The sequence below is a fragment of the Heteronotia binoei genome, chromosome 7 (assembly GCF_032191835.1).
Source record: "Heteronotia binoei isolate CCM8104 ecotype False Entrance Well chromosome 7, APGP_CSIRO_Hbin_v1, whole genome shotgun sequence".
In the NCBI taxonomy this organism is placed as follows: Eukaryota; Metazoa; Chordata; class Lepidosauria; order Squamata; family Gekkonidae; genus Heteronotia; species Heteronotia binoei.
In genome coordinates this window covers 61,391,594-61,418,875 of record NC_083229.1, presented here as the reverse complement: position 1 = coordinate 61,418,875, position 27,282 = coordinate 61,391,594, and the positions used below count along the sequence as shown (strand labels likewise).

The 27,282-nt window shown below is 43.6% G+C and overlaps 1 protein-coding gene across 11 annotated transcripts in view; it reads left to right on the top strand.

Moving 5' to 3' along the window:
* LOC132575187 (chromodomain-helicase-DNA-binding protein 7) overlaps positions 1 to 27,282 on the top strand; it is a 316,612-nt gene that overhangs the window by 204,638 nt on the left and 84,692 nt on the right. For all 11 annotated transcript variants that reach the window (XM_060243719.1, XM_060243730.1, XM_060243727.1 and 8 more), the window contains 3 exons: positions 5,213 to 5,268; positions 7,900 to 8,014; positions 25,535 to 25,618. In XM_060243719.1, the coding sequence (XP_060099702.1) occupies positions 5,213 to 5,268; positions 7,900 to 8,014; positions 25,535 to 25,618 (255 nt within the window). The remainder of the gene's footprint in view (positions 1 to 5,212; positions 5,269 to 7,899; positions 8,015 to 25,534; positions 25,619 to 27,282) is intronic.

The following is a 27,282-nucleotide window of genomic DNA, read 5'->3' as shown; positions in this document are numbered from 1 at the left end:
TGACACTCGTGATAGCAATTAATTCTTCTTCAGCAGTCAAAGAAAGATTACCCAGATATTGATGTGATAAAACTCTTTGAAAGTTCTGAGGAAGAACTTTGAGTCAGACTCAGTGCATTCCGGAAATCAAGGGCCGAACTCTCTATTTGTTAGGAAAATTTACCTAGGGTTAAACAACATATCCTTAGGGGGGTTAGACTTTCCCCCAAAGCAATTAACTGGGGCGGGGGAATCCTTCTCTATATCATATAGTTTAGACTCTAGGAAGTTAGTGCAGATTCCCAGTCAAGGTTTAGTAACAGTCTTCCTACAGACACCAAATTGTTTAGAAATTTTTTATGTTGATCAAACAAAGGACAGCAAGCAGGTTTTGCTGACGTAAGGAAGAATGGACTTTGTGTCCAACAAGATTGGCTCATTTTTTTTTACCTCAAGATCAACACATGGTTGGATTGATTTAGGAGCTGAAAGCAGAAATGGGAGCCCTTTAATACAGCTTGCAAGACCGCAGTCCATCAGCTCCTGAAAAAATCCTTCCACCATTGTATAGAGGAAGAAAGAAGCCCAATTAGGCATGATGCTAGTGCACTCAGTGAGCCCAAGAATATTCTAACACTTCCCAGCTTGACCTCAGTCTGGATGCTGGAGACTGTACATTTATGAATCATCTTTCCTCTAAGGAGCTTAGGAAAGTGTTCATGGTTCTCCCTTTCCATTCTATCCTCCCAACAACACTGTGAGTTAGATTAGGATGAGTGTGTGTAAGTAGCCCAAGGTCACACTGAAATGCAGGATTGTACCGGTTATAGTGGCCTCTCCATTTAGCAGTATTCATCAGAATTCCCAACTTTTCAGTATCATTATTTGCCCACTCACACCACTAGTTAACATTTTTCCCTCAGTACCACTGCCAGTAAATGTTTGAATTTCCTCTTAACCTCAATGGGGCTGCTTTACATTTGTCCCCCATCAGCCCCATGCTAATTCAAAAAATGCTGCAATGTAAGGGAAGAAAACTTATTGACTAGCCCATGGCTTCATTTATTTATTCATTTTGATTTCAAATTTCTACATGATGTACATCTTCATGATAACAACAGTCCAGTCCATAAAACATCCAGCTGTTGCAAGCAGTGACCACTTTGCAATAAAGTAAGCTTAACTTGCAGAAAAGATATCTTTGAGATTTTATCAATCCATTATTTCAATATGAAAATTATTCATGCTGCAGTAACCATATATAAAAATTATCTGCAATTTATACAGAAAAGTTACCACATAGTTTAATAACACTACTTCTGGAGACCCTATAATTGCAGTGCCAGGGACCAAATAACTTGTACTTTTGTGTAATTTCATATAAAATTGTAGAAAAACAGGACTGGACATCTTAAAATGCCAGTCCTGAATAGATATTCTTGCATATTTCTTATATTTTTATAGAATCAGTATCTGTTATTTCCAAAAAGCCCAAATATTGCCTAGATATCTCAATATATATTTTAAAAATCGATAAGGTATTTTTTTGGTATATATTTGGACTGGAAATATTTGAATGCGTATCCCTAGCAACATCCCAGGACACTGGAGAGGAAAGCTTATTTCAGATCATCACGTATACAGATTTTTAAGGAGAACATCCTTACTCAATCACCCTCCTGTGTCTAGGTTTCTGTCCTGGAACCTCAGTACTATCTGCAGTGCACTCACAAGACCTTTCTTGAAATGGTGACTGCTTGTTTGCTTAAAGCTCAAAGTTTGCTTAACCATTCAGTTTGCCTTCCTTATAGACGTTGCCTTGTTGTGCAGGATGTCGGAATTCAACAAGCTTTCTAATTATATTCGTCAAGTATAGAGATGTACTGAGAACAGACTCTGCCTTTATTTCTAAAATCAACTCCCATGTTCTGTAGGGTTGAGGAAATCAGCTTACTTTCTCTTTTCCAGAACCTAGTCCATCAAAGGGAATGTGAGTGGCATAACTAGATGTTAAGTGACACCTTAACTTTTATATCTCTAGAACTAAGGATTTCAGGAAGTGTAATTTCTCTTTGTAACCTTCAGAACGGTATCTAGAATTTCTTCTTCTACTGTAGGCTGATAGATACAGGATTATAGTTACTGAGTCTGTTAGGCAGCATAGAGGTATCCTCCAGAAAGGGTGGCTACACAGTCCCTCAAGTGGGTGGCAACCACTGTGGCTTATAGTTGTTGTCCTTCACTTAGAAACAAATGCAAAGCTGCATTTTGAAAGTCTGTGGAGTCCTTCTTGAAGATGAAGAAGATATTGGATTTATATCCCGCCCTCCACTCCGAAGAGTCTCAGAGCGGCTCACAATCTCCTTTATCTTCCTCCCCCACAACAGACACCCTGTGAGGTGGGTGGGGCTGGAGAGGGCTCTCCCAGCAGCTGCCCTTTCAAGGACAACCTCTGCCAGAGCTATGGCTAACCCAAGGCCATTCCAGCAGGTGCAAGTGGAGGAGTGGGGAATCAAACCCGGTTCTCCCAGATAAGAGTCCGCACACTTAACCACTACACCAAACTGGCTCTCCTTCACCTGGCACTATCATATAGATGCATTTTCCTTTGCAGAAGCAGCCTTCAGAAGAAGGGTGCTTCAAAAGGTGTTAACCTCAGTAGTTATAAGTAAATGCCTTTGTGTGGATGCACAGCCCATTACATCCCATATGCAAAGGTTGCCCATCTACTGGAGAATGGAAAATTCAAGCTTACTATGAAGTTTCATTTGTAATAGTTCCAGGGTGGGGCAGTCTTTTACCTAGAACAGGGTCCCCAAAGTGGTATCCACGTGTTTTGAGAAAGTGGGTGGAGTCAGGTCAGGCTCTTATCCAGCACAGCTTCTGATTGGACACTGGAGATCTGATTGCCTATGCAGCTGTCACCAGTGTTGGTTTTATTCTTTCTGTCACTCATCTTTTCCAAGACATTTTTAAAATTACCCTTCTCCCCTATACTTTGTATGGTTTCACTTCCCATGGCAGCCATCTGTGGTTTGGCCCACCATTCTGTGACAGAGTTCTAAAGGTGCCCACAGGTTTAAAAAGATTGGGGACCCCCAACTTTGAAAGGGCAAAATAAGCACTTTGTTCAGTATCTGAATGGGCAGTGGAGTTGAGGCTGAGAAAGAATTCTTTGGCTAAGTCTTGTATTGCCTTCACGATACAGTCTAGAGCAGTGATGGCGAACCTTTTAGAGACCGAGTGCCCAAACTGCAACCAAAACTGCGTGCGCGCTCCCTGCCCACCCCCACCCCGCACACAAGGTTCAGCTCCCCCCCCCCGCGGTCCCCCTGTGGCTGCCCCCTGCCTTCCCTCCCTCCCCAGAGCTGCAATGCAGCCATGCTCTGTGGCACCCCTCCTCCTCAGAGGTGCGCCAAGCTGCGCTGCGCCGAAGCTGGAGTCTACCGGCTTCCATGCAGCCGGTGCACCTTCTAACTCTTTGAAGCCCACACAGGAGAAGGCTTCTCCCCCCTCCTTCTGGAACCAGAAGTGAGGGAGAGCGAAGACTTCTCCTGCATGGGCTTCAAAGAAGGCGCACAGTCTGCGTGGAAGCCAGTAGGGTCCAACTTCGGTGCAGCATAGCTCGGTGCGCCTCTGAGGAGGAGGGAGGCCACGGAGCACAGCTGCGTTGCAGCTCTGGGGAGGGAGGGAAGGTGGGGATCACAGGGGGCATGGGGGGAGCCGAGCCACATGCATGGGGGGGACGAGGGAGCATGCATACCCACAGAGAGGGCTCTGAGTGCCCCCTCTGGCACGTGTGCCATAGCTTCGCCACCACTGGTCTAGAGACCTTCTCATTGTCTTAGCCAGTATACTGAAGAAACTCCCATTCATGCATGCCAGTATTTTTTGTTATGTGTGAACTCTGTTCACTTTTTTCCCTTTTTGTTTTTGGCCATCAAGTGGCAGCTGACTTATGGCGACTCAATAGGGTTTTCAAGGCAAGAGACTTTCAGAGGTGGTATGCCAATACCTACCTTTGTGTAGTGATCTTGCTATTTCTTGGTGGTATCGCATCCAAAGACTGGCCAGGGCTGACCCTGCTTAACTTTGTGTGTATGGGGGGGGGGGGTTGTATGTAAAGTGCCATCAAGTCACAGCCAACTTATAGTGACCCCATAAAGTTTTCAAGACAAGAGACATTCAAAGGTGGTTTGCCATTGTCTGAATAGCAACCCTGATATTCCTTGGTGGTCTCCCATCCAAATACTGACCAGGGATGACCCTGCTTAGCTCACTGTTTAATACCATTCTAATTATTTTTGGGTTTATGTAATTATTTTTAAAATTACTATGACATGGGTAAAGTGAAGCACTTCTAAATCCAATTGATTTTAATGAAAGAGAATCTTACAGGCTTTTTCTCCCATTGAAATCAAAATTCTTAACTAACCCTTCATGTTGTTAGAGTAATTTAAAACAAAATGTGAGACTATACCCATGCTTTGCTTCTCTTCAACAGTAAGCTTGCACTGCATGCCATGCATAAGTTGACATATAACATTGTTTTGAGCTTCTTTCTCACAGTTTTATCCTTACCTAATGGTTATGTTTTGGCATTAATTTAATTTGGCTACTCTGCATGTGAGATATCTCGCCTGAATGAATTTAATTGCACCATTGAGTAAAACTAACATCATGAATAATGATGCATTAAAATTACAACTTGAAGTATAAGGTTCAGTTTTATACGATTTCTTATTTAGCAGCGCTAACGATATGGAAGCATAAACCACTGTTAAAACATTATTTGAACATGTTTCAAAAACCACAATATAAAGTTGCCATGAGCCAGCCAAAAATAATACATATGGCATTCAGGAGTACAGTTGCTAATTGGCTGCTGCCTGAGAAAATGGTACACTTGGCTTCTGCTTAACACTGTGGGTTTGGCAGAATGCCAGAATTGGGGTCAGGTTGTTGTGAATGAAGCTGCATGTGGTTAGGGAGGAGTTAAAATGATTCATGTCTTAGAAGCTGTAATAAGCAGTGCAGAATGTTGGTGGGTAAGCAGATGTAAGAAACTTTTTACCTATATCTTCTCTCCTTCTTTAAAAATGCCGTATAATAAGGCACCCTTTTGTTAATTCTAATCCATGCCTTTTTTGAACAGCAATCTGTATTGTGTGGAAGCTGGAGGTGATATTTGACACTGTTGTTCATGATTAATGCCACTGATCTCTCTTTACAGACAGAGAATGGGGAGGAGATAGAAACTGAAGAATTCTATGTAAAATACAAAAATTTGTAAGTAAGCTGTAACCTCAAATCCCCTCTGCAAATGTTTGAAATTTAATTTTTAAGTACCTACTGAAAATAGGCACATATTTAATAAAAATATTAAAATGAGAAACACCAGGCGTTTAGGACTGCTGATCTCATTTCTTTACTTGCATATATTGTAACAAGACCCTTTTTGTTTTACTGCTGAATTGGGATAAAGTGTACAAAACTTTGAAGAGGTAAACTACATTTCAAAAATACTGACGGATGACTTACTGTGTCAATATTTAGTTATTTATTTCTGTTGGCTCATGCAGGAAATCATTTTAACTTTAACGCCCAGCTTATTGATAAATTTGTTTATCAAACAGAAATAAGGCCTGTTGTGGGGGGAAATACAGTGGGCTTTAGAAAGAGTTTTATACAAGAAAATAACTGCTTTGGAGGGTGGACTCTATGGCATTATATTCAGCTGAGGCCTCTCCCCTCCCCAAACCCTGCTCTCCTCAAGCTCCACCACAAAATCTCCAGGAATTTCCCACCAACCTGGAATTGGCACCCCTATTCAGGACTGGCCCCAGTGAGTTCTCCATCAAGTCCTTTACTGATACCTTTCAGACCAACACTGCCTCTCTGATAACGTTGTTGGTCTTAAGCACAGGCCTTCATTCTCTCTGTCTTTCTTTCCCCTCCCCCTTTCTCTCTCTCTCTCTCTTTCTGTATCTGATCTGCTGCCATTGGGCACCATTTTTGACCCTGTCTCTGACTGTTTTGTTTCCCTTCCTGAGGAGGAGAGGGAGGAGTCCTCAGCCAATTGAGGGAAAGCTTTCTCTAGTTCTTTCCCTCCTCCTCTCTCAGGCAATCAAAAGATGGCTTTCTTTCTCTTCTCTGTGAAGCAATAGCTCAATCCTTGCCTGTCCTGAGACTGGAGGGTGGGAGTGCTCTCTGATGAGATAGAGTGACAGGCAGATTAGCTAATGGCTAGAGGATAGGGGGTTGCTCTCCATTGAGATTGAATGACAGGCAGCTCAGCCAATGGGAGAACAGGTGAACTGTGACCAGTTTGTCTGGAGAATTATAGGAGGGATTCTAAGAAAATCCAAGTGCACTTTTAAGACTCTCAAATGGTTTAATTACAGAGCATAAACTCTGTATTACATACTTCTTCAGGTGATGGCTGCAAGGTAAGAAAATTAGATTGTGGCATGTTTATGTAGCAGCTCTTAAAGGGACATTAATAAATAAGGACTTATTGATGAGCAAAAAAGCCACTTTTAGCTTTTATAGTGCAAGCAGACACCAAAACCCTAGACCTTGGCAGACATATTTGTGAATAAATACCTGTTCTGCCAGTTCACATTCCATAAAAAGGTAAAGCTAGTCCAACTCTAGGGTGACATTGCATCACGACGTTTTCACAGCAGACCTTTTATGGGGTGGTTAGCCATTGTCTTCCCCAGTCATCTACACTTTACCCCCAGAAAGCTGGGTACTCATTTTACCGACCTCAGAAGGATGGAAGGCTGAGTCAACCTTGAGCCAGCTACCTGAATCCAGTTTCTGCCGGGATTGAGCAGGTCATGAGCAGAGGTTGGACTGTAATACTGCAGCTCACTACGCTGCACCACGGGACTCTTTACGTTCCATGCATCCACCCAAATACAGGCATTTGAGGGTGGCTACATAGAATGACCAAGAAGACTACCTACCTTTCACTTAAAAAGCTGTCTAGAAGAAGAAGATGAAGATATTGGATTTATATCCCGCCCTCCACTCCGAAGAGTCTCAGAGCGGCTCACAATCTCCTTTACCTTCCTCCCCCACAACAGACACCCTGTGAGGTGGGTGGGGCTGGAGAGGGCTCTCACAGCAGCTGCCCTTTCAAGGACAACCTCTGCCAGAGCTATGGCTGACCCAAGGCCATGCTAGCAGGTGCAAGTGGAGGAGTGGGGAATCAAACCCGGTTCTCCCAGATAAGAGTCCGCACACTTAACCACTACACCAAACTGGCTCTCAATTTGGATATCAAACCTTATGAAAATTTAACACAACATTATCACTTCATGCACATTTTTATTACTTGAATTTATTTAAAGCAACCTGCTACTTAAAGTTAGAGGAAACTATCTCATTTTAAAACATTGATGGAGTTCATGATAATAATATGTACAGATTTTTCCAAGTTAATTGTACATCCATAAAAGTGTTATGCACCCATGTGTATTATATATATCAGTGCTATATTAATAGGAACAAGTGATGTACTTGCAACAAAACCAGCCATTCCTAGTGACAACATAACACACCAAAAGAAATGAAAAAGAGCATATTCCTCTGTCATTGTATTGTCATCTTGATCACAAGTGAAAGCCCTAATCTCTTAGGCATACAATAAGCTCATATGTTCACAGGGAAGATCAAGTTCTTCTTGAGCAGTCATGCTACTATGTGACCTATATTTAATTTACATCTGTTGACTATTATGTGCTTTCCCAAAAATGTCCAATAAGAATATCTTTAAATGGATAATATGTTTGTCTAATAGAGTTACTTTACACAAACAGCATCAAGTAAGTACCCAACTATGACTGTAAATATGTAGAGAATGGTGCATTGTGGATTTGAGCCTTTAAATTTGTTTATTTCATCTTTTAGCTCTTACCTTCACTGTCAGTGGGCATCTGTGGAAGTACTGGACAAAGACAGGAGAATTCAGCAAAAAATTAAAAGATTCAAGGCAAAGCAAGGCCAAAATAAGTTTCTTTCAGAGGTACATTTTTGTTTTTGTGGTTGCTTTTTCAGTTATGTAATCGTATAAAATTTAGAATGTATTGATAGTTACTTAAACTTGTCACTGGCTACTGTTGAGCATTTTGTGTACCACTGATAACTGAAAGTTTTGGATAGTACATGTATTGAACTGTTTTACAGATTACTGTTTTCAGATGTTTGATAATACAAGTACTACAATCATTATAACTACAAGTACTACAGTCATTACAAGTACTTTGATAATACAAGTACTAATAATACAAATTGATAATACAAGTACTAGAATCGTTATATATACTACAGTCACCCTTGCAATAATACGTTCCTATTTCAGCAATTGGAGACTGAACAATAACTGATAACATTTTAATTAAACATCACCATTTTTAATCTGATTAAAGTAAATGTACTTAGTGTATCCCCACACACACACATACCCATAACTGAATTTCTCTCAGGTGATTAAATAAATTATGTTTTGTTGAACAACTTTATTTTCATTCCAGAGAGCTGTTATATTAGTCTGTTACAACCAAACAAATTAACTTTTGTGGCATCTTGAATACTAACATTTATTGTAGCATAAATTGTTGTGAGTCAGGACCTACCTTGTCAGACATATCAGGTATTATCTTCAGTTGGCAGATAAACTGGTATTTAAATCATACATATATGTATGATTTATTTGTGTGTATAATATAAATGAAAACAAGATCCAGTCTGAATGGATGTGGATTGCTAGCATATGAGAAAAAAGAATAACAGTTACGATTACTGTATTTCAGGTGTTCAGACCTCTTCAAGTGCTTCATTTGAGTTTCAATACACATCCCATTGAAATCAGTTTAATAGTCATATTGCATTTAGTCTTTACATTTCCAAAGACTTCTGGAAAATGAATAATTGTGGGGTTTTATTTTTTGACATAGAAAACTTAACTCGCAAGGATGTGAAATGTGTATGATGTTAGCAACTTAACATGACATAGTATTTTTGCAGCAGATTTCTTCAAATTGTTCCCATCTAGTTGATTATAGATCAATTTTTGAAAATTATCTGATAAATCTTTCTTATTTCCAAGTAAAAGTTCACTACTGCATACCAATAGCATCATTAATACTATGCTATAGAAAAGGAATTAATAATTAACATTTATATAGAACATTTTAACTGTTCAACCATTTGCTTAGTTTATTTGTTAGATGTATAGTAAGTAACTATATGAATTATTCTCTCATACATTTGGTCATGAAGAGCCAGTTTCAGTATTTGCATTTTGCACTTCCAGAAAAAGCAGAGGTTCTGGCCTTGAGAATTCCAAATCTGAAGGGTAGACATTAAGAATGGTTCTTTGTACACACTTGCAAAACCAATTTCATGCATAGATGATATATGTACATTGCAGTCCTAAGCATGCTTACTCATAAGTAAGTTGCATTATGCTCAATATGGGTAACTCCCTGGCAAGTATGCTAAGCCCTGACTTATGGTCGGACTAGCCCAATCTTGTCAGGTCTTGAAAGCTAAAAAGGGTCAACTATAGTTTGTATGTAGATACAAAGGAAGTCCAGGATTGCACTGCAGAGGCAGGCAGTGGGAAACCACCTCTGTTCATCTCTTGACTTGAAAACCCCATGGAGTCACCTTAAATCAATTGCAGCATGACAGCACTTTCTACCACCATCACCAAGTATACTGAAGACTACAGACATAGAAAGTATTTACTGTTGATTATGGTGAGGGGACATAAGAATAAAGGCATATGTCAGGTTCCAGAATCCTCTGTTGGACATCAGAGGAGGGCAGCCATTCCAGGGTGTGATTCCCTTGCTCTTAATTTTGTTGCGCTGCATCAGAATGTGACTGGAGGGCAGTTACTATTACCTTCCCCACCCCCTCGGTCGTTCCTATGCTTAGACTCGCTTTTCTCTCTGTATCCTTTCCGGCGTAAGTCACAGACTCCTCCTCTCCAGCAGGCATGTTTCAGCGAGGTTAAATCACCCACCCCATGCAACCCCTCTCCTCCTCCCCCAATCCCTGAGAAGAGTCTGGAAGGACAGGGAGTCACCAGCCTTCATAGGGATGGCAAGTCAATGAGCCTTGTTCAGCCAGAACAGATACATCCTTAAACAGACAAGGGTTGTTGAAGGGTGTGAGTTTCTGCTGCCCGCAGGAACCAGGTTGGTGGTTCTCCTGTGTAGCCAAATCATGAGGTGTAGTGTTTCAGCCAGGTTCTGCTTTGGCTTGATAGGGACCATGAAACAAGGGGAAAGGGAAGTCCTGGGTCTGCCCCAAGGGAACAGACTCTGGACACCCCCCCCCCCTTTAGCAGAAACTTGTTGGAGTCTCCATCATCAAATAGCCCAAACATACTGTCTGTGTTCTGATGCCGCTTGCCTGACCAGTATTGGATGGTAAATCTGAAAGAAAGGATGGAGAGAGAACATCATAACATGAGTGTTAAGGTCCCTCATTCAGTATAGCCATTGGAGGGGGGCATGGTCTGTCACTAAAGTGAACAGATTATTGGTGAGATCAAACTGTAAGGCACCTACAGTCCATTCAGTTGCCAGTGCCTTGCACTCCATTGTCAAGAACTTGCTTTCAGCAGGTTGTAACTTCCTACTTAGGAATAAGATGGAGACTTCTTGTCCTCTTTCTTCTTGGGGCAGGATTGTTCCCAGTCTGGTATCCAAGCCATCAGTGCGAAGAAGAAAAGGGCGGTTAAAATCAGGATTGTCAAGTTGTGTTGTTTCTGACAACACTTGTCATTGTTGATCAAAGGCCTCATGTTTTTGGACTGTTCAGCTGATTTGGTTGGGGTCTTGCTTCTTTAGGGAGCCTGTCAGTAGTGCTGCTTGTGATGCGTGAGAGGGATATAAACTATAGTGTACAATGGGGCCCATGAATTGGTGGAGTTGTCTTTTGTTCTGTGGCAAGGGTATTGTTGTATTTGGACAACCTTTTGGGGTTGGGGTTTGAGGAGTCCTTTGCCTATGACAAATCCTAGATATTTGGGTTCTTAAAATCCCACGTGACATTTCTTCAGGTTTGCCTTTAAGCCAGCTCTGCTTAGGGCAAGCAACGGTGTTGCATGTGAATGGTCCAAAAATATAATGATATTGTCTATGTAAGTGGCTGCAAATGCTTGGCAATCTGCTAACACAGATTGGAATGTGTTGGAATGTGGCTGTGGCTCCATGTAGACCAAAAGGCATTTTGGTGAACTGAAATAAGCCTTGGGGGGTGGCAAAGGCAGTCTTTTCCTTGTCTTGGTCCCTTATAGGTATTTGCCAATATGTTTTCATAAGGTTCAAGGCCATGAGATACGTGGCTGCCCTTAACAAATCCAGTAATATACCAGCTTGGGACATAAGTTAGGCATCAAACACCTTATTTAATTCCCAATAATCTACACAAAAACGAATAGAGCCATCAGGTTTGAGGACTAAAACAGTAGGGCTTCTCCAAGCTCTCCTGGACAGTTCAATGTTGGCTGTTTCCTTTCCTATGTCTTCCCACCATTTTCTTGGAATAGGCCTCCAGGTGGCACATACCATATGTCCCACTTCCGTGATGATAACATGTTCAGTACGTTTGGTGGAACCAGGCAATCTGGAAAAGTTGGCAGGGACTTTGTGCAGCATTCGCCTGACGTCTTCCTTCTTGTCTTCAGTAAATAAAGAATCGCAGTGGGGTTCTTCATTAGGTGGAGTGTCAGTTGTCCATGGTAGCTCAGCTGTGGGCAATTTGTCAGATTATAGAGTCAAGGAACATGCTGGTGTAGGTTGTTTGTTTGTGCCATTGTTTCAGATGGTTAATGTGAAAGAGCTCAGTGTCCATTGAGTGAAGACCATATTGGATCTCATAAGTAACCGGTCCTCTTATCCATTCTATGAGAGCCAGTTTGGTGTAGTGGTTAAGTGTGTGGACTCTTATCTGGGAGAACCAGGTTTGATTCCCCACTCCTCCACTTGCACCTGCTGGAATGGCCTTGGGTCAGCAATAGCTCTGGCAGAGATTGTCCTTGAAAGGGCAGCTGCTGTGAGAGCCCTCTCAGCCCCACCCACCTCACAGGGTGTCTGTTGTGGGGGAGGAAGGTAAAGGAGATTGTGAGCTGCTCTGAGACTCTTCGGAGTGGAGGGCAGGATATAAATCCAATATCTTCATCTTCTTCTTCTATCTGAAAAGGCCCTTCCCAGGCATCAGACCCTTTTCCTGACATGGCCTGATAATGCACAAGGACTGTCATCTATGTGGAAGTGCTGGAGGTGACTGTGCCTAACATATTGTCGCTGCTGTACCTTTTGGGCTCGTGCTGAGTTTCGTTGGGCTTCTCGTTGTGATCTATGTCCAGCCCATGCATAATCATGTGCCATGGAAAGAACCTTTTGCTGACACTTGTTAGGAAGTAGTAACTGCCAGAGATCTTCGAGTGCCCTAGGAGCGCTGGTAACCACGTACTGTGCTACTCCCCTCTTTACAAAGCACGGCCACCTTTGGGCCTTTCGAAGATTGAGAATCACTCCTTCACATACTGCAATTGCCTCCCATGCTGCGCATAAGAAAGGGTCGTTTTCTTGGGCTACATGAAATTGTGGACTGGCAGTCCATTGTCGGCTTACTTCCTTGTGTTGTCATTCGTCTGAGAGGTCTTCTATGTCTGATGCTGTAGCATCAGTATCTCATCGACGGACACTTTCTTTTTTTGTTCTTTTTTTTAACACAAAAGAACACTTTATTTATCAATTACTTATACAGAACTAGGTTATACCTATATATAAAAATACACAAATACATACATAAACCATCACCCAACCCTCTACCCAAGGAGCTTAATAGGCATCACCATAACAGAGTTCCAGTTTCTTCATATTAAGACCCATACTTTTTATCCAATCATATAAATAGTCCCAGGTCTTTCTACAATCTCGTATATTACCTCCTTTTAATCTTACAGTTAAGGTATCCATCTCAGCTGCATCTAATAATTTTTGTAAAAACTCTCCCCTGTCTGGCAGTTTAGAGACTTTCCAGTATTTTGCATACAAAATTCTTGCAACAGTTATTATATGCAGCAACAATTTCTTCTCTTGTTTAGGTAAATTCCCTTTATAGACATTTAATAGATATAATTCTGGAGAATGTTGGAGCCTTATTCTTAGTATTTTTTGTATCCATGTACTAATCTGAGCCCAGTATTTCCTGGCGAATTTACACTGCCACCAAATATGATAGAGGGACCCTTTGACTTTTCTGCATTTCCAACATTTGTTGGAATACTTTGGGTATATTTTACTCAATCTTTCTGGTGTTAAATACCACCTGTACACCATCTTATATATATTTTCTTTAAACACTGTAGACTTTGTTAATTTTAAATTTTCTTCCCAAATTTTTCCCCATTCTTCCATCTCAATATTATAACCAAAATCTTTCAACCATTTAATCCAGCTTTCTTTAACCACTTCACTTTGCATTTTAATTTGTAAAAGCCAATTATAAATTTTGGAGATGAGTTTCTGATTATCCCGGATTATTGAATCAAATTCGTTTAACTTTTTAGTAAATCCTATTTCTTTATCTATCTGGTATTTGGATTTCACTTGGTTTCTCAGCCACCAATCCAATTTCATATTATCGTCTAAGTTTAGGTTATTCTCTTTATCTAGTAAATTCCCATAGTTGTATTTATTTTCCCAACAATATAGATTAGGTTGGCTGGAGGCTTCTACCGGTGATAGCCAGGAGGGTATGCGGGTATAGATCGTATTTTTCACTTCGTTCCAGACTTTAAATAACGCTTTCCTTATCTCGTGTCTGTGAAAAATGTTATTCTTTGTCGGAGGTTGATACCACAGATAGGAGTGCCATCCTTTGGCCAGACCATCACCTTCCAGAACTAATAGCCTTTTGTTTTCCAGATCAAACCAGTCTATTAGCCAAACTAGACAGCATGCTAGTTTAATATATATATTAAATATATATATTATATTACTGCCAGTAATATATATTCCAGTCCGGCAAGGCTAATCCTCCTCTTAATTTACTGTCTTGCAAAACCTTTAGTCTAATTCTGGGTTTTTTGTTTTGCCAAATAAATATAGTTATCAGTTTATTTAGTTGACGCAGGAAAGCTTGGGATAAAATAATTGGTATTGTCTGGAACAAATATAAGATTCTCGGTGGTATGTTCATCTTGATTGATGCAATTCTTCCTAATAATGAAATTTGTAGGTCTCTCTATTTATACAAATCTGATTGAATTTCTTTTAAAATCTTATCATAATTATCTCTTTGTAATGTTTTTAAGTTATTGGTGAAATAGATGCCTAAATATTTAATTCTTTTTTCATAACTAAAGCCAGATTTGATTTCTAGTTGCGCAATTTGATCTTGAGTCATGTTTTGAGTCAAAAATTTGGTCTTCCGGGTATTCACTTTAAAGCCTGAAATTCTTCCATATTCTTCTAATCTTTCCATCAAACGATCTATCGAGGCAATGGGGTCTTCTAATATCAGTAAGAGATCATCAGCATAGGCTCGTACTTTGTATGTTTCCCCCTTAATCTTGGTGCCTTTAATTCCTTTATCCTCCCTTATCTTTATTAGTAAGAGTTCCAGTGTTAAAATAAAGAGCAAGGGGGATAGTGGGCAACCTTGTCTAGTACCCTGTTCAGTTCTTATTGCCTCGGTGAGCTGCCCGTTTATGTTGACTTTTGCCTTTTGTTTAGTATAGATAGCTCTTACTAATTTAATGAACGTCTCGCCACATCCAATAGCTGCTAGTGCCTTTAGCATAAGGTTCCAGTTGACATTGTCAAACGCCTTTTCTGCATCAAGGGCAATGCCTGCAAATGGCTTTCCGGGGTGGCTTCGATAATACTCTAGGATGTTCATGAAAAATCTTGTATTTTGTCTTATCATTCTGCCAGGGATTAATCCCGTTTGATCTTCGTCAATAACTGTTGGTATAACCTTTTTCAGTCTATTGGATAAAATTGATGCAAATCCTTTATAGTCTGCATTTAAAAGCGATATTGGCCTGTAATTCCAAATCTCCGTAGGGTCTGTCTCTTTTTTATGAATCAATGAAATTAGGGCCTCATTCCACGATAAGGGTAGTTTGGCTGTTACTTGTATCTCATCGACGGACACTTTCATCGGTGCATTCCCCACCCCATCTGGGTGGGGGCCTGGATCGTCAATGGCCATCCCCTGAGGGGGTTCTGCCATAGTAGCAGTCAGTTGGTGGGACACCAGCACATCCCATCACAGAAGGACAGGATGAGGGAACGTGCTGCCTTGTGCCACCTCCAAAAGAACTGTATTGTCTTCCATACCCATAGGAATTGCTACCACAGGCCAAAAATGGGGGTGGTGTGAAAAACAAGCTATCTGGGTCCACTGATGCATGGATACACCATGCGGGACCAAATTAGAGCGTACTATTGAAATAGTACTGCCTGAATATCCACCAAGGCGTCTGTGACCTATCCCACTATCGTAACGGGCATAGTAAACCAGGGTAGGGGTGGGGAGAATGGGAGACCACTGCCGGTAGGGTGACCTCATCCCTGAAGTCACATTCCATAGTGGGACAGTCCCACTGGAGGTGCCTCATTTGCCCACAGGTGTAACAAGGGCCAGTGGTAGGTGCAGCAGTGGGCATTGGGGCTTCCTTACTCATCTCCTTCCTGTTCCTGTTCACAGCTGGCACTGGCAGCCATAAAAACAGGTGGGGTAGGAAGTTTCCTAAAGGAGGGAGGTCATTTGGCTGGCCTTTAGTTGACACTTGGGTCCACCCTTCCTTGGGCTGGGTGGAGGCCATAGAATGGCCTCCTTGATTGATTGGAGTTGTGGGATCTATCAACCACTTTGGGCTCTCCAACGGGTGCCTGTTTGTGTCAGCCACAATATAATTCTCCAGTAAGGTTATTTGCCCTTTTAAATTTGAAGGGAAACTTCACATGACCCACAGCCAAATGTCTTTAGGAATTATCTGTAGCATTTGTTCTACCACAGCCGCCTATGTGGTGTTAGGTCCTTCAGGGCTCAATCAATGAGTGGCTAGCTCAATTCAGCAGCCAGGAGGCAGGGACGATCGTCTAGTTTCCATCTTCTTGCTCTGAACTTCTTTCTGAATGTTTCTTCTGTAATTTTGAAATGGTCAAGGATGGCTGCCTTAACAACATCATAGTCTTTCATCTGTGAACACGGAAAGGCTCGTACTATGGCTTGGGTATCCCCCTGTGAGGTAATATACATGTCCATTGATCTTTAGGCCAGTGGGCCATCTTGGCTGTCCAGTCTAACATTTCAAGATACACTTCAATATCATCCTGAGGCAGTTTGGCCAATAACAGAGTGGAAGGCTGGGTTGGGGGTTTTCATGGGATGTTGTCCAAGCTTGGGTCATGTCCCTTATTAACGCTGCCTGTGCCTCCTGCTGTTGCCGCATCCAATCCCCCATCATCCTGCCTCAGAATGCGACCAGAGTGCAGTTACAATCACCTTTTCCCCCCTCGGTTGTTCCCATACTTAGACTTGCTTTCTCTGTCCTTTCCAGTGTAAGTTATGGGCTCTTCCTCCCCAGCAGGCATGTTTCAGCAAGGTTAAATCACCTGCTCACCACCAATGTTCTCTCTAAACTGCAGAGTCTTGTGAGCAAAAATTCTATTTTGTGAGCTACTGGCATTAAAGTTATGAGCTACTGTAAAATTATTTTGCTCTGTGGCCATTTTTCCTGAGCTAAGATAAAAATGTGTGAGCTGGAGGCTAAAAATCTGTGAGCTAGCTCACATTAACTCAGCTTAGAGGGAACACTGCTCACCACCCTCCTCCTCCAATCCCTGAGAAGAGTCTGAGAGGACAGGGAGTCACCGGCCTTCACTTTCTGTAGGATGGCAAGTCAATGGAATGGATACACCCTTAAAGTTGGATGGAATGGATGAGGGTTGTTGAAGGGTGCGAGTTTCTGCTGCCCATGGGTACCCGGTTGGTAGTTCTCCTGTGTAGCCGAGTTCTGCTTGATAGGAACAAGGGGAAAGGGAAGTCTGGAATCTGCCCCAAGGGACTGGACTCCAGATAGCATATAACCCTGCATGCTTTTCCCAGGCTGTTTAAGAATTTACAAATCAGCAGCCTCTTGAATTGAACTCTGAATGTCTGAACCAAATCTCTTAACTGATATCAAGGGCAGTTCTACATAAAGCATCTTGCAGCAGTGTTAAATGATAAAATTATGAACAATGGTAATTGGGTTTGCATTTGTGAAGAAAGCTCACACCCTTCTAACCAAGTAGAACTGATTGGGGGGGGGGGCAGTCAGATGTCAGTGCTCAGATTAATTAAAGCAGGTGCGACTCAGAATTGCAAATCTGAATGGCTAGAGGAGCAGAATCTCAAAAGTGATTATGAGATCTGATTTCCTCCAAGTTGCAGAACCTACCAATCATATTTCCATCAGCCTTTTCAACTTGCCAACAGATCCCAACATTGACCAGTTACTGAGGGAGCACTAAGACTGTTGAAACTGTATCAGATGAAAAGAAGAGAAAGTATGATGTTATCTGTTTATTGGTGACACTGAACATTATTGCTTGGATCCAGCTAGTCCCCCACCCCACTCAGGCCTCTTCTGCATGGCAACACTTTCCTACGAAAGCCCTAACATTGCTGCAATTGCCAATGCAGCACAGGAACAACAGGGATTCCAGATGGCAGCTTTCCCCATATTTTTTCTGCCTAGTCCCTATCGCAGCCATTTCCCCTTCTGTGCTATTGGGGAGGGGGGGGGGGGTTCCAAGGGGTTTTTTTTGCGAGGAGGGGGGATTAACCAGTAACAGTCATCCTGATATATCATATTGATATGCCAATTGCCATTTAAAAAAAAAAACCCTCTAGTGAATTGGAGGGTAGAATGGTTGTTGTCAGCAATGGTGCAGGAAAAAGGCTCCTGCATGTGTAGGACTGGGATAATTCTGACCATCCCTGCCATATAGTAGCCAGCCCAGCTTTCTTACCATCTTTCCCAATACTTTGCAAGAAAGCAGATTTGGGACGGATTGCAAAAATGTCAAGGAAAACCTATTTGGTACATTGGAGTAGGAAGGGGGGGACACTTTCTAATGGCATCAAACTCAGCACAAATCACTGGTGTACAATCTGCCATCTCATCCAATTTCCCATCTTACTACAGCTGCTGGTCCACATGGCTTTTGTAGATCCAGGCCCTGTGATCCCCTACATAGTATTTTTTTTGTGGTCAGAATGGATCTCCTTCATTTTTCATTAGTAGGAAAGCTGGTTGGATCCAAACCACTGTCTCCATGCAGTCTTGTCCAGTGGCTTCGTATATATATATGTTTAAAAAGTGTGGGAACAGTACAGAATAATGGCTTGCAGAACTCAACAGGGGGAAAAAAATCTCGTGGTGATGATGAGCAATTTCCTATCACCACCCCCTGTACTAAGAATAAGTGGAACCAGTTTATGCATCCATGCCACCAACTATATCATAGGCCACCAGAACATTCTAATGGGATCAGTAGTTGGCAGGGTTTTTTTTCTTTCTTTCAGTCTCTAGATAGCCTGATTGTCATATTCTGGCTGAAAACTCGACTTACCGATATCTAGAAAGCCATTATTATGCATGTGTGCCCGTTGCTGGATGGTCACTGCTCATGTAGTAAAACTCCTCAAGAAAGGAAGATTGTTGGCAGAGCTGCAGCAAGCCAAAGAATAATATCTAATTCTGAACAATAGCGTAATAGTATGTATTTTTAAAATGCCACTCAATGAATCCTTGTTCAGATAGAGGATTATTTTTTTCCTGCAGGCTCAGGAGAGCCTTCAAACCTCCTCCCCCCCCCCACACACAAAAAAACAAAAAACACACCGGCTATCAGGCACTGCAGGTGCCAGTGGTAGTGGCAAGAGGCTTGGAGGAGAAAGAACACAGAACACGCTTTCTGCTTCAACCCCCCTTCCCCATGCTGGCCAGCAATTTGGGGATCTAACCGGCAGGAGGGTTAGAGGGAGATGGAGAAAGAGGCACCAGGGATGGGAGTGGGAGGGAGAGAAAATGGTGATTGGGGTTTGGTGAGAGATTTCTGTCTGCCAGGCACCCTGACTATACCATCTTTAAAGGGAGCATTAAATAACTTGAGCCAATAAAAGACTGGGCCTCTCATCCCTGGTTTTCAAAACAAAATAGGCACATGTCCTACTTGCCAGCAGTTGCCCAGATATCTCCAAGCATACTCTTAGTATTAGCACAACAGAGAAACTGAAATTAGTGCAAAAGGATGAACCTGTCTCTTTAAAGGCTGACATTCAAGTTGTATTTAATTAATGCAGTTCTCTCTGCAAAAGTTGGTAGGAAACTTTTCACAGTCAATTGATGATGGTACAATATTTGGACATATGAAGCTGCCTTATACTGAATCAGACCCTCGGTCCATCAAAGTCAGTATTGTCTACTCAGACTGGCAGCAGTTCTCCAGGGTCTCAAGCTGAGGTTTTTCACAGCTATTTGCCTGGACCCTTTTTAGTTAGAGATGCCAGGGATTGAACCTGGGACCTTCTGCTTCCCAAGCAGATGCTCTACATTTGAGTAGACAGAGCAAGAATTGACAAGACCATTCACTATCCAAAATAAACTAAGTTGACTGAGACTTCACAGTGACACTGGCAGCTGCAAAGAAGGATGTCTTCAAAACTGCTGTAGTATAGTTCTTTAAGTATCTGCCATATTTAGTCAACTCTGGTAAAAGTCAAGAGTCATCACTATTCAAATCCTCTCCCTCTATTGGATTTTGGGCGACTATAAGGTAGTAAAGGTGCTTGGAAATGTCAGTGGCCAAGGTCAGCCTGCTTTTAAAGTAGCTATCGTACAGGTAGTGGTTAAATATATGTAGACTAGGAATAAGGCAGTTGTGGGGGTAAATACAATGAACTCTAGAAAGAGGCTCTGGGTGAGTGCCCCCCCACCCATGGTGTCTTCCCACCCACCCATCCCCCAACTTCTCATCCCCGTCCAACTACCACTCACCCCCAAACACCTCTTCCTCTCAACTACCCCTGCACCCTTGATACTCCACTACTTCCCCCACCCATGACATTCACTTACCCTCCACCCTTGCTGTCTTCCACACACACCCAACCCTTGGCATTCACTCACCCCACACAAACACCCATCCACCCAGCAACTGAAGCAGATGCTGGTGTCCCACTCCCCCCCAACATGAGTGTGTGTGTGTGTGCCCATATCTGCGATGGCTCAAAGTCCTGAAACAGACCCAAAATGGAGAGAAGGAAGAATAATTATAGGGGATTCAGGGGTGTGTGACCAAAGCAGGAGGGAAGCGTCCTCAGCAGGGGATAATGACACACAGTCCACCCTGCGAAGCAGCCATTTTCTCCAGGGGAACTGATCTCTTCCATCTGGAGAGCTGTTGTAATTCTGAGTGATCACCAGCCCTCACCTGGAGATTGGCAATGATGGTTCTGTTGGAGCAAGAATCTACATAAACCCAGTCTGACAGCTACAGTATGACAGCTGGTGATCTAGCTGCCAGGCTAGGTCACAGTGACCTGATCAGCAGACCGGCTTGAGCCGGCAGAAGCCAAGTGATGCAATCTGCTGAGTCAGCACGGCCAGGATTGGCTGCTTGGACTATATATGATCTGTGTGTGCATCACACAGGTCTCTCCCTGTGAGATGGTGGTTAGGCGAAGCACTTTGTCCGTGGAGGTGATATTGTATAGACTGCACAAGAGAGCACTTGTTGTGTATATATGTTAATACACCTTTTGGCACTAGTTGCACGTGTCTGCCTGATTTTCTTTCCTGAAGCCCTGTGTCGGGCAAGTCATCTCCCTCACTCTGCTACTCCCGCTCCGACAGGGTTATGGGCCCAGGGCGGTTCCGCTGCGCGGAGGAGAGAGTTGAGAGTTGAGCTGACTGTGAGTTTGGAAAGAGCCGGAGGCGAGGAACGCCGGTGAAGGACACAGAAGCACCACCGTTCTCTGTTTGAGAGCCAGAGGGACGTCGGCAGCCAGCTGTGAGGAGGAGTCGGCACGATGGCTCAGCAACAGCTTGGAGTAGCCGTTGAGAAGCTCACCTCAGCCAACTACGCGGTGTGGAGCCTGAGAATGCAACACTACCTCAAGCGTGAAGGGCAATGGCTGTTCGTGAGTAACCCCCCTGCTGACTTATCTCCTGCCGAGGCTGTGTTATCGGATAAGGCACTGGCCAACATAGTGCTATCTATAGGAGATGACCAGCTGGTTTATGTGCGAGGGAAGGACACTCCCAAGGCTGCCTGGGACGCGTTGAGTGCGGTGCATGTTAGCACCACTGCTGGTTCCCTCATGGCCTTGACAAGGAGGATGTTCCGCACCGTTATGCCGGCTGGAGGGTGTGTGAAAGATCACATCAAACGGCTAACGGACTGTTTCGTTGAGCTGGAGGCAAGAGGCAAGACTGTAGCTCCAGACGACAGAGTGTACATTTTGCTGTCGTCGTTGCCACCTGAGTACACTCCCCTGATAACTTCTCTGGAGACGGTGGACGTAGCGACCCTGACCATGGAATACGTCTGTGCCCACCTGCTTGACTTCCAAGAGAGAATTGCGGCCGTGAGCTGTCCGGGGGTGTCGGCCGGGCAGCGTGCTGTTATCGGTGTGTCCGGGAAGACAGCCAAGAATGAGCCAGCTTTTGCTGCTGGCAGGCGTCCGAAGGTGGAGGAAGTGGAGCCGACTGCGTTTGCAGTCCGTCGCTGCTATGGATGCGGGTCGTCGCAGCACCTGCTCCGAGCTTGCCCTGAGAGGGAGAAGAGGCGGGGGCGTGTGCGGCGAGAGCGGAGGACCGCCAGCCCGTGTGAGGAAGCAACCCGGCTGGTCACGTCTGCAGTAGAGAGCACAGGGTCTGCTTGGATTTTAGACTCCGGGGCAACGAGCCATCTCTGCTGCGAGAAGGAGTTGTTGAAAAACATTGACAGTCCTGAGCATAAGTATGTGAGATTGGCTGATGGGACCACTGCCAATTCTGTTTGCTCAGGCAATGTGGAATTTCCTGCACTGAAATGTATGTTGCAAAATGTGTTGTATGTACCCTCACTGCAGTCTAACCTGTTGAGTGTTAGCACACTGTTTGACCAGGGATACCAGGTGAGATTTGAGAAAACCTGCTGCAAAATCCTGGGAGGTGGGGGAAAGTTGCTTGTGACAGGAAAGAGGGAAGGTAAACTGTATGTGGTCCAGAGTGATTGTGCCCAGGTGGCTCAGGTGTCAAATGAGCCTGTGCACAATAATTGTATACATTTGCTCCATAGGAGACTTGGGCACTGCGGATTTAGGGCGTTAAAGAAAACCCTGGAGCTTGTGCCTAGTTTGAAAGTAAATCCTTGCAAATGTTACTTGGATTGCCAGGTCTGCAAGAAGACCAAAAGCAAGGCGTGTGCTGTTGCTAAAGGAAGCTCAAGGGAAAGCACACGAGCCCTGGAACTAGTCCATTTAGACGTTATTGGCCCATTGCCAATGAGTCTGTCGGGGAGGAGATACTGCTTGGTGGCCACCGACGACCACACGAGGTACGCGTGGGTTTTCACCATGGTGCATAAGTCTGAGGTGTATAAGACATTCACCAAGTGGGTCAAAGCAGTGGAGAGACAATTAGGGGTTAATCTCCTAGCTGTACAAACCGACAGAGGGGGGGAATTCTTATCTAACCAGATGAAACGTTGGCTGGAGAACAAGGGCATTGCCCACCGTCTGACGAACCCGGCAACGCCCCGAGAAAATGGGCATGGGGCTGTATTGCAGAATGTGATGTATTGCATGTTAGAGGATACACAACTGCCAATGACCTATTGGGCAGAAACCATACATGCAGCTGTTTTTTTGCAAAATAGGGTTTGGTGTAATACTGTGAAAAATGTGCCTTACAGGTTACTGTTGAACAAGACCCCAGATTTGAGTTCTTTAAAAGTCTTTGGGTCACGGGCTCGGGTTGGCATCCACTCCACGAGTAGCGGGGAGGGGGATGTCCGGGCAGAGAGCCTAATTTTTCTGGGCTACAAGCCAAGGGCCAGGTGTTATCGTTTCTGCAATAGCAAAAGCAAGATAACACTTAGTAAGAGAGCCCAGTTCAATAAAGAAAGCAGCTGGCCAAGGTTGCACTCCTTGCAGAAACAATTTGTCCTGCTGCCAAGTAGCGATAACGATGTTGGAGCGCAGCCCAGAACTCCAGCCCAGGAGGTGGCACCCAGTGGGGCTGGAGAAGGTGAGCCGAATGCTGGCACAGAGCCTGACGAGCAGAGTCAGGAGGCAGAGCCTCAAATGCAGGAACTGGAGGTAAAGTGTGAGAGTCAGGAGGTTCAACACCCAATTACAGGGGCAGAGCAACCAGCCCAGGAGGTGGGAACAGAGCAACCCGAAGAAGACAAAGCTGGTCCAAGCACAGGGCCACGGGTGTCTGCCAGGTCCACCAAAGGCCAACGTCCCGCTAGGTACAAGTGTCCCTATGTCACTCTGACTGTCAATCCAGACCCACCCGGATTTGAGGAAATGTTAAAAGAAAAGGCAAAGAAATGGAAAGCCTGGGTGGCAGAGTGCGAGGCAAGGGAGAAGGAGGCTGAAGCCAAGCGTCTGAAAGAGCTGGCTGAACAGGAACACGATGATGTGTTTTACAATCATGATGAGTTCCTGAACGAATTCCGGAAAGGGTTCCGAGCTACGTAAATATGAACTGTAATGTTGCTGGTGGACATGTATGTAAACTGTGTAAAGTGTTTTGGTGCACTGGGTTTAAATAGATTAGGAGGTGTGTTGGAGCAAGAATCTACATAAACCCAGTCTGACAGCTACAGTATGACAGCTGGTGATCTAGCTGCCAGGCTAGGTCACAGTGACCTGATCAGCAGACCGGCTTGAGCCGGCAGAAGCCAAGTGATGCAATCTGCTGAGTCAGCACGGCCAGGATTGGCTGCTTGGACTATATATGATCTGTGTGTGCATCACACAGGTCTCTCCCTGTGAGATGGTGGTTAGGCGAAGCACTTTGTCCGTGGAGGTGATATTGTATAGACTGCACAAGAGAGCACTTGTTGTGTATATATGTTAATACACCTTTTGGCACTAGTTGCACGTGTCTGCCTGATTTTCTTTCCTGAAGCCCTGTGTCGGGCAAGTCATCTCCCTCACTCTGCTACTCCCGCTCCGACAGGTTCTCCAGGCAGAAATGGCTGATTTGGAGGATGGAGTCTCCACCACAAAATCTCCAGGAATTTCCAACCAACCTGGAGTTGCCAACTGTAGTCAGGACTGGCACCAAGGAGCTCTCCCTCAAAGGCCAAAACAGGCCTAGAAAGGGCCTCCTCCTCCTGCAAGTTACTGATAAAACCAAGTTTGGTTGGTTTTTACTGACAAAAGCATGCTTGGTTGCGTAGAAACAGCTACTGCCTAATGGCTTCCCCAGTGTCTCAACAGGCAGGAGAGAGGCACATACTCAACCAGTGAGAGGTAAGTACAGTTGAGAGGCAGTTGATCTGCCAATGGCTAATGTGGTACACACAACAGCCAATTGGAGAGCTGGAAAATGCCAACATGCAAGGCTTTTATATATAGAGATGAGGCATTTTATCCAGTGTCTTGAGAATAAATTAGTAGTATCCATGACCATCATCATAACCAAACAATGATGTTCATCTCAACACCATCAGTAACCAAATCTACAGAATCCAGGCCAATTTTAAAACTTCACATCCTGTCAGTTGCATAAGGCCAGCTACAAAGAGTAACTAGGAGAAAAGCAGCTGTTACCTGACAGAGACTACTGTTTCCACGTATCTCATGAATCCTGAACTTATTCCAAAGAGCCAGCATCAACATGAATTTTGGTAAATTTTATCCCTGTAAGGTTGGCTGGTATTATTCCCATATTGCATATGTGTATGTGATATTTGAATTGGGGGCTTGTTGGCTTATACTCAGAGACACTTTGTTACACTAATTTTGTGATGATAAAGGAGGAAGCAAAGAAGAAAATGTATAGTTGGATTTTTATTTAATTGTTCTGGAATATGATTCTATTAATCTAGTTTATATGGTAAATAGCCTGCTTCTGTTTTTTATACCACTTAGCATATATAGCTTCAATTTCTTTATTGCAGGCTGCAGTTTTCAAGAATGATAAATGCATTGCATGCCATAAGCCTTTTTGATTGCTCATTAGTGAATTGTAATTTCACACTTCATTTAAAATATTCTTAAACATTCTCGCATAGTAAAAGGTTTCACACAGTAATTAAGAAGCCTAGTTAACAAAGTCTTGAGAAGTCTGATTCCCTTATGAGGAACAATCTTACTGAATTTTTGCATTTCAATTAACATGTTGAAGTTTGCCAAATATACATTTTGTATTTGCTTTGGCCCGTTTTTTTATTTATTGAAAGTAATACTACATGCTAATAAAAATTTCTGATATTCTGTTTATGCTTTTTTGCTTTAACAGATTGATGATGAACTTTTTAATCCTGACTATGTTGAAGTTGATCGGATACTGGATGTTTCACATAGCAAGGATGATAATGGAGAGGTGATATATTTATAAAGCTCCTTTGTTTAAATATAAGCAAGAGATGGCATGTTCTATTTCAGTTTGCTATGGACATTTTATTTATTTATTTGTTTGTTTGTTTGTTTATTTATTTCGATTTATATCCCGCCCTACCCCACCGAAGTGGGCTCAGGGCGGCTCACAACACAAAATTCTAACAATAAATCAAAAATTAAAATACATTAATAATTTACACAATAAAATAAACACAATTTGTCAGCATGTTATCCTACAGTCTTCCTTAAAATTCAAATATTCAGATGCCGGTCAGTTGTATGCCAACCGGAAGAGGACTGTCTTACAGGCCCTGTGGAACTGCCCAAGGTTTTGCAGGGCCCTCATCTCTTCCGGCAGCTGGTTCCACCAGCAGGGAGCTGTAATCAAAAAAGCCCTGTCCATAGTTGACTTCAGACGGACCTCCTTTGGCCTGGGGATTGTAAGGAGGTTCTGAGAACCCAATCTCAGTACTCTCTGGGGAACATATGGGGAGAGACAGTCCCTAAGGTAAGCAGGTCCTAGGCCATATAGGGCTTTAAAGGTAATAACCAGCACCTTGTACCGAACTCAGTATATTATTGGCAGCCAGTGCAGTCCCCAAAGCCCCGGTTGAATGTGCTCCCATCTGGGGAGCCCTTCACTGTTGCCAGCGAAGACAGAGGTCCTTTGTGTGGGTCATGGCGCTCGGGGAGGGGAAATAGCTCTCCCAACTTTCGATGGCGCACCATTGGAACCAGCGCGCCAGGTAAAAAGTCTGGGTGTTTTACTGGAGCCTTCATTATCAATGGAGGCCCAGATAGCAGCCACTGCCAAGTCAGCATTCTTCCATCTGAAGCGGGCAAGGCAGTTGGCCCCCTTCCTGGAGCGCCGGGACCTCGCAACAGTGATCCATGCAACGGTCACCTCAAGATTGGACTACTGTAATGCCCTCTACTTGGGGCTACCTCTGTGCCGGACTCGGAAGTTACAGCTGGTGCAGAACGCGTCGGCCAGGCTACTGTTAGGGCTCTCGAAATGGGAGCACATACAGCCGGGGCTGCGCGGACTGCACTGGCTACCAATTATCTACCGAGTCCAGTACAAAGTGTTGGTTATCACCTTTAAAGCCCTATATGGCCGAGGACCAGCCTACCTAAGGGACCGTCTCTCCCCATATGAACCCCAGAGGGCACTGAGGTCAGTGGGTAAAAACAAAATGACCATCCCTGGGCCGAGAGAGGTCAAACTCCAACATACTAGAGTACGGGCCTTTTCAGCGGCTGCACCGGCATTGTGGAACCAGCTTCCGGAGGAGGTGCGGGCCCTGCGGGACCTCGGCCAGTTCCGCAGGGCCTGCAAGACCGCCCTTTTTAGGCAAGCCTATAATGACACTGACTGCTGAGTTGCTTGGTGTAAGAACCGCCATCCATAAGACTACCTAAACTGGCAGAACCAGCGCCATAACAGCTCTATCGCTGCCAGATATACTCATATATATTTAGTCTAATGAAAATCATGTATTTTAATTTAACTGACTGGTTTTTATGTTTAATTTTAATTGTTAAATTTAAAGTTTTATTATTTATGTTAATATGTAAGTTGTTGTTAGCCGCCCTGAGCCGCCTAGGCGGGGAGGGCGGGATAGAAATAAAAGTTATTATTATTAT